The following is a 13,680-nucleotide window of genomic DNA, read 5'->3' on the forward strand; positions in this document are numbered from 1 at the left end:
GACTCCTGGACAGGTATATGGAGCTCAGAAAAATAGAGGGCTAAGGGTAACCCTAGGCAATTTCTCAGGTAAGGACATGTTCAGCACAGCTTTGCGGGCTGAAGTGCCTGTATTGTGCTGTAGGTTTTCTGTTTCTAAAAATTATCTGCCCTTGGCAAATCACAATATTGGATGGTTCAGCAATGATTGGTAGAAAGCACTCCACTAGGATTTTGGAAACAAAGTTTTAAATAGAATTAAAAACAGAACGTTAACAAGCAACATCTGTGGCAAGACAACTTATTTACTTACTGCTTGTAACACCGCTGGCACTTAGAGCAGCAGTGAAGATCCTCCATCGCTGGTAGTGTTTGAGGCTTCCTTCATTATGTCAGTAGCTTCCTCTTGGTTTTCATTACTATCAGTTATGCAAGACAGGGAGGAGACACAGGAATACCATTGTACTCAGATTTAGAAAGATTCTTCATTGCTTCATTACCAGTTAGGGTTGTTAGACCTGAGCTGAACCTCCAAACATGGAAGACCAGTCTGGCCTCTACCCTTTGACCTGCTTGGTGTGGGTGACCCCAACAAGACCCAAAGCATATAAAGCCCTGACTCCAGTCAACAGAGCCCTCTGGGCCATTGAGGCATGCAAATCTCCAAATCAAGAGGTTGTGGTCCTCTTGGCAAGACAGAGTTATAATATCTTCATCTGATGACATGTAACAGTTTTTCCCTCTCCACAGTTAATGTCCGACCTGCTCATTCATTTTGGGTTTCCAGAATCTACAGTATTTCGTTTTTGTTTCCCTGCACTGAATGGATTTCAGTGATTTTAGTTGACAGTTCCATACCAGAAATGAGCTGTCAAAGGAATGGTTGAAATTAAGCATACAGGTTGCATCTGTCTTCATATAGCTGGAAGCCAATCATCGGTCTAGTCACACAACCTCACAGTGCCAGAGGCTGCTGAAATATCATCTCCATTGTGCTTTGCCAACTCAACTATATTACATAAACCAGGAAAACACAAACAAATGTAGTGCAACTTAATGAGAGGAATTCATGTCAACCATTTTCCACCCATTGAATTAGAGACAACAAAATCTGAAACAATTTTTATTTAAACATATTTGTGCAGAAAATTATACATTGATTGACAGTTACAAAAAATTGCAGATCCATTCATTTTAATTTCAACATTTCCAATTAAAGAAATGCATGTAAAAATACACAATCTTTGTCAGGCATGTTAAACTACATAATCAATGCACATCAAATTGTCTAAACTTCTGCTTCAAACGTGGGATCAAAACTTTACCAGCAAAAATACATTGACAATTATATAACAAATTTATAAAAACTTTCTGCAGCAATCCAGATGATCACATACATCAGGATGTACAAATATTCTTTTATTTTTCTTCACTAATATTGTCTTGTTATAAAGCCACCAATTGTGCTATATTTATTGTTATATTTTGGTAGCAAAGAATAAATGGTCACAACGTAATGGGGTTATAATCAAAATGTTGCTGTAAAATTCAGTAGTACACAATACCCCATTTAGTTTCTGATACTAAGCAGGTCCTGCAAAATCAAGTCTTGCATGGTTTATCATTTGAATAGAATCAGGTGAGTCCAGATTAAATTTTGGAGGTGAGGGATGTTATGTGGATGGCAACTTGTGAGTAAGTTCCACTCCAACCGTCTAACATTGATGATGTGGTGGGGTTGGAGACATGTGAGATGGGATTGGAGATCAGGTCACAATTAGGGATAGGAGGTGAGGTGACATTAATGTCAGGCACTTGGTTGGCTACGGGGCTGGACTATAAGCAAATAATTAAAAAGGCATAGAATAAAATGTTAATAATCAACTTTTCCATGGACATCAAGATTATTATGCAAGCCTCATACAGACAGTTGGCTATAATTCCTATACTGTAATCAGTTTTGGTCAACAATAATACATATAAATTTCCTTCAGCATTTATACCAATGTACTCAGTTTAATGGTTCAAGAGACTATACTAATTTTAGTGTGAATATTAATTTAGCAAGATAATACATAATTCATTCCATATTAATTCCAAATATAATTTATGCCATGAAATAAATAGTGATATGCTAAATATGTTCAGCAATTCCACATGGTATTGCAATAATTCTTAAAATATCTGTATTAAAACAAAATACCAACTAAAACAAATAACCTTATTTAAAAAAATAAACAGAAACTGCTTTCAGCAAATATAGAAGTTATTTTAATTTGTTGTAATAATCATTTTAAATATACAGTATATGGCAGAGGTTAATACATACTGTAGGTAGTCTAGCAAACAACCTCTTTAGTGTGTGCTTTTTTGATGAAAAAGTCTTCAGGCTGTCTTTTTGATAAATGGCACTTACTGAAAAAGTGTTATTCTCCGATCTTAGCAATTTATTTGCAAACATTTTGTCACCAAACGAGGATACAACAATAGTGCACTGTTAATCAGGTGATTGATTAAGGATTTAAAGGCCAAGCATTCAGAGAACACCACTATTAATAGTGTGCTGATTATGTCTCCTCGAACAGCGAAGAAACATTTTCAAGCAAATTGCCAAGGTCAGAGAACACCTCAACATCAACCACCTAAGCTACACATTTTCTGAATTATTTCCAGAACAAATGTCTATGAAACAAAATTTTCAATTTTGCAGCAGCAGTATATATCTCAATACACTATGTAATAGGATGCACTGATTTGCAAACTTACCAAAGCAGTTCACTGCTCTATGTGACAGCTGTTTGCATTTATAACGTATATTTAAGGAGAGATACAAATTTATGATTTTCTACCATATATTACCATACTGAGATTAATAACAACTGTTATAGCAATGTGTAAATACTATCCAATCTCAGATCATTCAGTCTATTTCCTACCACTTATTCTTTGTTTATTCCAAGGGTTCGCAACCTGGGGTCTGCAAACCCTTTGATTAATTGTCTGGGTCCATGGCATAAAAAAAGGTTGAGAACACCTGGTTTATTCTGACTGGCTGCGAAACAAATTAGAGCCACCAGAACAGCTCCATATGTGCCCTAATCTCCAATTCTTAAGTTCTAAATAATTCACATGATTCCATTTTTATGTCAAAACATCTCACTTCATGGAAGTTCGTTAAGTATCCAAGAGGAAAAAGACTTTGGAGCACTTTTAAACTTTATCACCACATTGTGCAATTTATATCTAATAACTTAAAATTAAAATTGAATAGTTTAGTAATCCTAATGGAAAGTGAAACTCAATTAAAAAACATTCAATTATTTCAGTAATACTACAGCTTATATATAGTTATCAAAATCAAGGCCCATCTTGTTCATGATGACTTATTTTTCTACCTAGTTCCATCGATCTGCACCCAGAACATAGCCCTCTATCCATGTTCTTATCCAAACTTCTTTTAAATGTCGCAATTGAACGCACATCCATCACTTCGGCAGACATCTTGGATCTACATTTGCACCACCCTCTGAGTGAAGAAGTTCCCCCTCGGTTTCTCCTCAAATATTTCAACCTTCATCTCAAATCTAAGACCTCTAGCTCCTGTCTCACCCAACTTAAGAGAAAAAAGTCTTATGTATTGACCCAATATAAAGATTTAAAGATTAACTTTATGTGCCACATGTACACTGACTCATCGAAACACTGAGTGAAATGCCTTGTTTGTGTCAACAACCAACACAGACTGAGATGTACCGGAGGCAACTTGCAAGTGTAGCAATGCTTCTGGTGCCATCTTAGTGTGTCCTCAATGTACTAACCCAAACTCATACGTCTTGCAATATGGGAGGAAACCGGAACACCTGAAGGGACCCAGGTAGTCTTGGGGAGAACTTATAAACTCCTTACAGACAACAACGGGAATTAAACCCCTGATTTTACAGCTGGTGCTGTAAAGCATCAGCCTAACCGCTACATTACCGTGCCACCCCCGGCGGGGATTGAATGCTGATTTTACAACTGGCAGTGTAAATAAAACATTATGCTGACCACTAAGCTAATGAGCTGTCCCTTATAATTTTGTGTAACCCTATAAAATCTCCTGTTGTTCTGCGCTCTGGGAAATAAAATCCTAACTCATTCAACCTTTCGAGCCCCTTGTAAATTTTTTCTGCACTCTTTCAATGTTGGTTAGGAGAGTTTTGAGTTTTCAAATCAAATTTACATGGTTGAATGATTCACACTTTAATATAAGGTAAAGGAATAGGAGTACATGTACAGGATCTTTGAGTTTCCTTTGTTATTTAATAAACTAAAAGCTGATTTTCTGTCTCAATGCCACTATTTTTTGTTATCGCCACATAATGTATCTCTAGGAATCCAAGTTCTATTTTTACCTTAAAACATACTCAAAAACATTGTAGTCACAGCCCTCTGGGATTGAGAATTTGAAAACCTTGAATCCCTTGTGTGAGGAAATTTCTCATCTGCTGTATATTAATTTGGCCCTTTTCTGATGCTATGACCTTAAGTTGGACATTTTCACAATTGAAGGAAATACTTTCAAGCTGTTATCCTGTCAACCTAATGAAGAATTTAATGGTAATATTTCTCATTCTTTCAAACCCTAGGGAAAATTGATAAGTAGCATGAGATTAAACACAACTAACTTCATAGGATTTTCCCATTTCACAGAATTTTCAATAAATTACAGCATTGAAACAGCCTATCAATCTCAGCGTGGTTTTCCTTTTGAAAATCACAAATCTTTTGAAATATTGAACAATCCTGCATTAAAATTGTTCTAACTAATTGCCAGTGTTAAACCTTAACCCTGTATTGGCAAAAAAAGTGCTTTTCAAAAGTAAACAGAAAAAAAAGCATAGCAACTACTTATGCTGAAATATCTAATTTTGGTAATATCATGTAACTTTGATTACAACATGAGACAATTTGATTAAATGATAAGTTTCACCTTAAAGATTAATAATAAATTCCTTATTATCAATCAAATATTTTAAGATGTTCCATCATGGCACATAATTGTTTCTGTAATAACAGATATTCCTATTATCTCAGTAGAGACCATTATCCAGAAATCAGACTTTCTCCTCTGTGGCTAGTACTGATATTTACTTAGACACATTAAAAAGTAAAATTAGGGGAAAATATTTAAAGGAATCTTACGGCATATTACACACTGAAACAGGAATTGTGCAGATCCTATCAAGGATTGCTGGTACAGTTAGGCTGCCACATCTTTCCCATGCTCATTGCTGGGAAGGCAGTCAGTTCTTAAAAGACCTTTGCCTATCCCAGCCATAGCAGCTGCAGAAAAGTTTGTAATTTCCTACTGTAAAAATCCACTGCATGATCACAACTCCTGTTGTGATCCAAAGCCTGATTAGGTCCCATGCCCCAAGTAGCTGTGGGGCATAGGCTGATAATCTGGGATGCACGGCATGGGAGTGATGTAGTTGTTGAGGGGATGTGAAGTGACACCTCTGCATGTATTCTGCAATGACACACGAGATTGACAGGGGCTAGAATTGAAACACCAATGTGACAAAGGGTAATCTATGGATTTCTGCATTGTTGCCCAACTGCTACAGGTTCTGCTCCTTGATGTTTTTGTGACAGGTGAACGAAGGTTATAGATGCACCTTCATGCTGATAATCATTGGAATGGCAGCTGTGAATGTGATGAGGTCTGTCATGGGTGCGGATGACACCAGGTGAAAGTCAGACAAGTAAAGGTTATGTGTCTTATCTGTTGGGTGGCAGGGTGGAGATACGTCTCTACCAAAGGAGGAACAAGGCGTCCTTCCCTTTGCTCAGGTCACCTTTGGGCAAGTGTAGCACCTGCTTAGCCCCTCTATCAGGGTCACGTGAAGCTATGGGGGCCGGTGGTGGATGAGCAGCTTGTGCATATCACATCCTGGTTATATGACCACTAACACCAGGAAGACAATCTTTGAAGAGTAATGATAATGGCTGGTGTCACCCTTCTTGTAAAGACACTGTCCAGAAGGTGGTAATGGCAAACTGCTTCTGTAGAATGATTTCCCAAGAACAATCAGACAAGACCGTGATCGCCCACATCATGCAACACAGCACGTAATGGTGATGAATCTTAATATGTGTTCTTGTTTTAAAAGTGGGGTATTTAATAATGGGGTGTATGGGGTGGTTGGGTCCTGACTAAATATCAGGAAATGCCAATAGTGATTATATAGCTTCTACCACCCAAGACAACTCCGCCTTCACTTAGGACTTAGGTCCGGGCGCACCTTGTCTCGCTGAAGGAGCTATGTCTATGACGAGTGTTTGGCGCCAGAAAAATAACCAGACCAATGGTGGTGGTGTCACCTAAAATCACTGAAGTCTCCGGCAGCAGGGAGATGGATTCCAAGCTTGGTGGAGGATTGTCTTTGTACAACAACAGCAAAGGTTGGGCGACGTCTAGTGTATGATTCCCAGTTGGGAACACTAGTAGAGGTCAAATGCTCTAGTTAGATGAGCACTGTGGCAACAGAAGGCAATGGCAAACCACTGTTGAAATTTCTGCCTAGTCAACCATGGAAAGAAACAAAAGAAGGAAACCAGACAACAGCATGAATGGGGTTGATACTAATCAACAGAACAACACCTCGCTCGGTAGGGATAGTCATGGGCTGCATGTGACACCAGACCGTCATCCAGAGACTGTAAGCAATAGGGAAAGGCCAAAGGTAGCAACATGGAACATACATACACTTTACCAGAAAGGAAAGTTGGACAACACATTAAGTGAAATGAAAAGGTTGGAAGTTGATATCTTAGGCCTGTTAGAAATTAGATGGACCAACAGTGGCAAATTCACTAAGAATAGTTCTCTGATAATGTATTCTGGAGGTCAACAGCATATGTATGGAGTTGGAATTATTTTAAACAAACAAGTATCAAAATGTCTTATGGGATATTGGGCGATATGCAACTGGCTGTTTTTAGTTAAATTAAGGGGTAACCCTTTTAACATTAGCATAATCCAAGCCTATGTGCCAACAAACAATACGGATGAAGAGGATATCAACAAGTTTTATGAAGATCCCTACAGTGCTTATGAACAATGTAAATCTCAGGATATAAAACTAGTCATGGGAGATTTTAACTCCAAAGTTGGACAGGAAAGGGTTGATAACATCATAGGACCTTTTGGATTAGGGGAGAAAAATGAAAATGGAGAAAGGTTTACTGATTGACGTGTCAGAACCAACCAAGTGATCACCAATACTTGGTATAAAAACCATCCACGTAGATTGTGTACTTGGATTAGCCCTTGAGATAGAACAAGGAATCAAATAGATTTTATTACCATCAATGAACGCTTTAGAAATAATATCACAAATTCTAAAGCCTACCCAGGATCAGACAGTGGTTCAGATCACCATCCAGTAATAGCTACCATTAAAATAAAATTAAAGACACTGAAATGTGGAAAAAAGAGAAAGAAGTATATGCTTGGAGAATTTAAAAAGATAGCATACTTAAGCAACAATTCAAAACAGCTGTAGAAGAACACCTCAATGAAAACGAAACAACACCTATTTGGGACAGATTTAAATATGCTATACAGCAATCAGCAGAGGAGATATTCCCAGTACAAGAAATCTAACATACCAACAAGGGATGGATAACCCAAGAAATTCTAGATCTAATGAAACAAAGAAGGTTAGTGAAGAATAATGAAGTGCAATACAGAGAACTAGACAGACAGACCAGACAATTGTGCAATATTGCAAAGGAAGAATGGCTGAATCAAAAATGCAATGAAGCAGAGGCCATATTAACAACAGCAAAGAAGTGCACAAGAAAATTAAGGAAGTTACTGGAATTAAGAAAACCTCCTCTACAGGATGCGTAAGATCAACAGACAGGTCCATACTAAAAGATCCAGATAAAGTATGTGAGAGGTGGATTCAGTATATAAAGCAACTTTTTGAAGATAATAGAGGGGAACTCCCAGATATTAAACACCCTAATTCTGGCTCACCTATTACCAAAGAAGAAATAACTAAAGCAATGAAAAGCATGAAACTTGGTAAAGCCAGTGGACCTGATGAAATTTCAGAGGAAATGATACAAGCCCTAGAAGATCTGGGTATAGATATTCTTTTTGAACTGTTTAATGGTGTACATGAGTCTGGTGTATTGCCTGATGATTTCCTGAAATCAGTATTTATAACTCTGTCAAAAATTCCTGGAAGTATTGACTGCGAAAATTATAGAACAATCAGTTTTATGAGTAACATAATAAAGATTTTGTTGAAAATTGTTCTAAGCCAAATTAAAAACAAGTTAAGGCCAGAAGCTTCTAGACTGCAATATGGGTTTATTGAGGATAGAGGAACTAGGAATGCAATTTTCATACTATGAATGCTTTCAGAAGGGGCAATTGAATATCAAAATGATGTCTTTTTATGTTTTATTGATTTCACTAAAGTATTCGACAAAGTGCAACATGGAAAATTATTTCAAATTCTCACTAAACATTGACGGAAAGCACCAACAACTGCTTCAAAATTTATACTGTATTGGAACCAAATGGTGGCAGTAAAAATTGATGATGATATAAGCAGCTGGACTAAAATTCAAAGAGGAGTTAGATAGGGATGCGTTGCCTCACCGGAATTATTTAATATCTATAGTGAAATGATTCTCAGCGAAATAGAAGACCTAGATGGGATAAAATCGGAGGTGTTAGCATCAACAATATAAGATATGCAGACGATACCACCTTAATAGCAAGTGCTGCAGAAGACCTACAAATCCTCCTAGGCAAAGTAGTACAAACAAGTGCAGATTTTGGTCTAACCATCAACTAAAAAAATCAAATGTATGGTAATATCAAAACAGCAGGATACTCCCAACTGCCAATTGTACATCGGTTACCAAGAGATTGAACAAAAGACCAGCGTTAAACACCTTGGTAGCTTTGTATCACAAGATGCTAGAAGTAAAGTAGAAATAAAAAGAAGAATTGCCATTGCCAAAACCAACTTCCAAAAAATGAAACCCATTTTTACCACAGGCAAATTTCTATGACAACAAGGCTTAGGCTACTAAAATGTTACATCTGGCCAATCTTGCAGTATGCTTCCGAAACATAGACTATAACACCAGAACTCCAAAGAAACTTAGAAGCTACATAAATATGGTTTCTTAGAAGAATGCTGAAAATATATAGAGATAGGGTAACTAATGAGACAGTACTCCAACATGCCCATACAAAAAGATCTTTAATGAGAACATTAAATGAGAGGAAACTTAAATTCCTGGGCCATGTCATCAGAAAGGGAGAAATAGAATGCCTAACATTACAAGGCTGTATGCCTGGGAAATGCAGAAGAGGAAGGCAAAGAAGAAAATATATGGACACTGTGAAAGAACTAACATATCTAAGTGTGCGAGTTATCGTTGATGCTGTGTGGGATCGTTCAATGTGGAGAGCCATGATCACCCAAGCATGTAACGTGCAAGGCACATGAAGAAAGAGAGTATTTAATAATAAATAATCCTCAAGACACTGAATCTCTTATTTTTACTTCAACACAATATCAACTCCCCCACTCCCAAATCCCCACCAACATTCCCAATAATGATCTTTCCAGTTCTCAACACTCTGGAACTGTGTCTAGTGCATGACTGGAGTTTTTCTTTATACAAATTTTTTGTGAGATCTCAAGGTGTACCTTTAATACACCTTGAGATGAAATACAATATTTATTGTAATGAAGATACAGTATCTATACACATCTAGTATATTAATTATTAAAACAGAAGCTATATTGTTACTTTCATGCCCATCCTTCTGGGTAACCCTCATCTCGAGCACAACTGGTCACTTTCAGCAACACTTAATCAAGATGAAAATGAGAAAAGGATTGCACTTTATAAAAAATGCAGATTTTCCATCTATTTCTTCTGGAAATTCATTTTATTTACATTTCCTTAGGGTCTGCATGATTTCCATTACATATAATATTTAAGATTTATTTGATGATTGCCACATTATGATCAACTAACATTTAGCAGGATTTCATATCTTTCAACAGTGATATTTATTTGCTCATTACTCCATTATTGTGACATGGAAGGGGGCCATTTGGCCCATCCAGACCATGCTGATTTCCAGTGGAGCAATCCCATTTCTCTCATTCTAGGTCTTTGCATTTCTCTGTAGCTGTGTGGCTCATTTTCTCTCATATGCTATTAACACCCCTTTGATTTTTATGCCTCTCGTCTACATTACGGGATCATTTATTGAAGCCAATTAACTTACCAGCACACCTTTGGGATTTGGGAGGAAGCCAATTCAATTGGCAGAAACATGCAAAGAGAAATGCAAACTCCTCACTTGAATTCAGGATCAAATCCTGAGGATGACATTCTATTTGACATAATTCCATTTACATTCTTGGGGCTTGAACTGTGGTCTGAAATAAAATTTCTGTCCTCTACAGTCAACCATTGTCAGTTATTGGAGCGTTTGTGGGTGCACTATGGCAAAATTAGAGCAAAAGATTCAAGTAATTGAGGTTTTGGAAAGAAAGAAGATTGATCTTAGTACTAATATCTTATGTCAATATTGTTCAAATGCACGTGTAACATAGCATTAAATCATTTAGAATTAAAGACACAATTCAGAATTTGTCCAAATAAGAAAGGGCATTGTGTGGAAGTAAACAGCTGAAATAAATGTCATTACAACCCTACCAATATCCAACAAAGCCTTAAGCGCTATTACATAGTTTGAAGATGTAAACATCATCCCAATACTCTGTTTCATGTCAAGATCAATGGCTGACATAATGATGTAGAACTCCTGTACATAAGTACAATGTTTGCAAATAAACAACACTGCTTATTCACCTTTAAGAGGTTGCTTTCACTGTAGACTTGGACTCTGCATATATTTAACTTATGCAATTTATAGTGTTAAGTTTGTAAAAAGTCCCAACCTCAAGTAAAAGCTGAGATGTTTTTGAAAATGTGGCTACTTAGACGAATGCGGCGGATGACATCCAATAATATGAAGTGGCTTGAAAACAGTTTTCATTGAATACAGTTTAAGTGTGAGTTAATTACAAAGTAATTACTCTTTTAACTGTATTTTGTGAAATACCCTTATCTGATTCATCTTCTACGTTATCCATGGTTGAACTACTGAGGGAAGAACCTGGTGGCTTGTATAAAAAGAGAGCCAGGAGAAAAAATACCGACCCCACTGCCTGAAATGTTAGAAAAAAAGTGACTGGTTAATTTAAGCAGAGAAGGCCATCCGTAGTGATATTTGACTACGGATAAATACACAAGGCATCTATGATTTATGTTTGAAACAAAGAACTTAATACAGATCAATTTTCTGTCATCTTCATTCCACCCACTAGAGTTAAGAATTAATTCTTCACATAAGCTGCTTGATCCTCCACCTCCACCAGATCCGAGGATCTCTCCACATTGCTGTGCCACTTGATAGGGTTGATAAGAAGACGTATGGTGTTTTGGCCTTCATTAGTCAGGGGATTGAGTTCAACAACCGTGAGGTAATGTTGCAGCTTTATAAAACTCTGGGTGGACCACACTTTAAATATTGTGTTCATTTCTGGCCATCTCACCATAGGAAAGGCATGGAAGCTTCACAGAGGGTGCAGAGGAGACCTACCAGGATGCTGTCTGGACTAGAAGGTATGTCTTATGAAGTGCTTTTCTCTTTGGCGTGAAGGAGGGTGAGAGGCGATTTGATAGAAAGGTACAAGATGATAAGAGGCATAGAACGAGCAGACAGCCGTCACCCTTTTCCCAGGGTTGAAATGGCTAAAACAAAGAGGGATAATTTTAAAGTAATCGAAGGAAAGTACTAGGGCGATGCCAGAGGTTAGATCTTCACACAGGGTGTGTGGAACGCTCTGCCAGGCGTGGTGGTGGAGGCAGATACATTAGGCATTTAAAAAACTCTTAGGTAGGCACATGGATGATAGAAAAATGGAGCTCTATGCAGGAGGGAAGGGTTAGATTGAGCTTAGAATAGGTTAAAAGGCCTGTAGTGTGCTGTGGTTCCTTAAGGTTGTTATAGCCGGGGTGGTAATAGTGCCTTAAAACCAGTTGCTTTGGGCAGATGGGGCTCGTCAGCCATGGTTGGCAGCTCACCTCGGAGAAGGAAAACCCTGATCTCAAACCTCCGCTGCTTTGCGGCTATACCCACTCATGGGGAAGGCTTCAGGAGTAAAATCTGAGGGAAAAATCCGGAGCTGAAATCCCTAAAGCAGCATTGAGTTGAACACTGACTGGCAACTCCTGTGACGCTGCTGGTGCCAAACTGTATCGGTCTCTGTCGTTCCTTTGGGTTCATCAGTTGGGGGCCTGTACGTAGACAACTAGGGCACAACATCCATGGTCGACCCTGACCGACGGAGGCCTCACTTAGTGTGCTGTACTCTGCTGTGATGCTGAGTTCAGTGCCATTACATTGTCACTCCTTTTATGTCAAAATTAGCATGGTGGCAATGTAAGTTATTTCCTCATCTACTTAACTATAATCATTTGCATATATTACCTTATAAGTTATTCCCGCAATCAGGAGATAGTTACTCATGGCTGAATTTTGGTAGATATAACACGAGCCTCTCTCAGAGCACTGTTCCTGCCACAAAAGGCAAGAGATGTCAATAACTGAGCCAAATGCAATTGGGCCTGGGATTGCTCCTGTTGAAATTTATGCGAAGGGAAGATAAAAAAAAAGGCATCTGTAATTTATGTAATTTTACTATTTCATATTACAATATATAACAATGCTACAATATTAAATTTTCATTTTGCCATCAGTCTTCAGAAAATATGGTTATATTACTATCTATGATGATTACTATTACATAAATAAGGTTGGAATTTCTATTCTTTATACTGTCAATAAAAAAAATGAAATTACATCACAGATATATAATAGTAATAAAAATTTAAAAGATTCAACACATTTAATCCATCCAGTTATGTGATTTACAATTCACACTACTCTTTGCTTGAATGTAGGTATTTTTAAAAAGAATAGAAAATATGCTGGATATTAATCAATAAACAAAAAATTACATTTGTGCAGTAGAGCACTATTGATCCTCAGCATTTTAGATTATAACTAAAGTACTAATTGAATAAATAAATTATTATTATTTGAATAATGACTACAGACATTTCTGGAGACATTTAGCAGAACAGGCAGAATCTCAAACACAAGATACTCTGCAGATGCTGAGGTCAAAGCAACACGCACAACACGCTGGAGGAAATCAGCAGGTCGGGCAGCATCCGTGGAAACTGACAGTCAACATTTCGGGCCGAGACCCTTCGTCCCCCTCCCTCTTCAGTTCTGACAAAGGGTCCCGGCCTGAAATGTTGACTGTCCGTTTCCACGGATGCTGCCCGACCAGGCGGAATCTCCTCATCAGAACTGAGAAAGATGAAGGGTCTTGGATCTGAAAATTTAATGCTGCTACTCTTTTCACAGACTCGTCCTAAACCTGCTGACTATTTCCAGGTTAGAGCAGACCAAATCTGTGGGAAGAGAAGCAGGGTTAACTTTTCAGATCCAAAACTCTTCATCTTTTTCCCATTCTGATGAGGGGATTCTGCCCGATCTGTTTTAAAACAGTGCATTTCACTGGATGTTTCA

At 37.7% G+C, this 13,680-nt stretch overlaps 1 protein-coding gene across 13 annotated transcripts in view; it reads right to left on the reverse strand.

The window, feature by feature from the left end:
- Positions 1 to 1,121: 1,121 nt before the first annotated feature.
- slco4a1 (solute carrier organic anion transporter family, member 4A1) overlaps positions 1,122 to 13,680 on the reverse strand; it is a 232,514-nt gene continuing 219,955 nt past the window's right edge. For all 13 annotated transcript variants that reach the window (XM_072242219.1, XM_072242199.1, XM_072242237.1 and 10 more), the window contains 2 exons: positions 12,571 to 12,719; positions 1,122 to 11,245 (listed from right to left, as the gene is read on the reverse strand). In XM_072242219.1, the coding sequence (XP_072098320.1) occupies positions 11,099 to 11,245; positions 12,571 to 12,719 (296 nt within the window). In that variant the 3' untranslated portion in view covers positions 1,122 to 11,098. The remainder of the gene's footprint in view (positions 11,246 to 12,570; positions 12,720 to 13,680) is intronic.

The sequence above is a fragment of the Mobula birostris genome, chromosome 2 (genome assembly GCF_030028105.1).
Source record: "Mobula birostris isolate sMobBir1 chromosome 2, sMobBir1.hap1, whole genome shotgun sequence".
In the NCBI taxonomy this organism is placed as follows: domain Eukaryota; kingdom Metazoa; phylum Chordata; class Chondrichthyes; order Myliobatiformes; family Myliobatidae; genus Mobula; species Mobula birostris.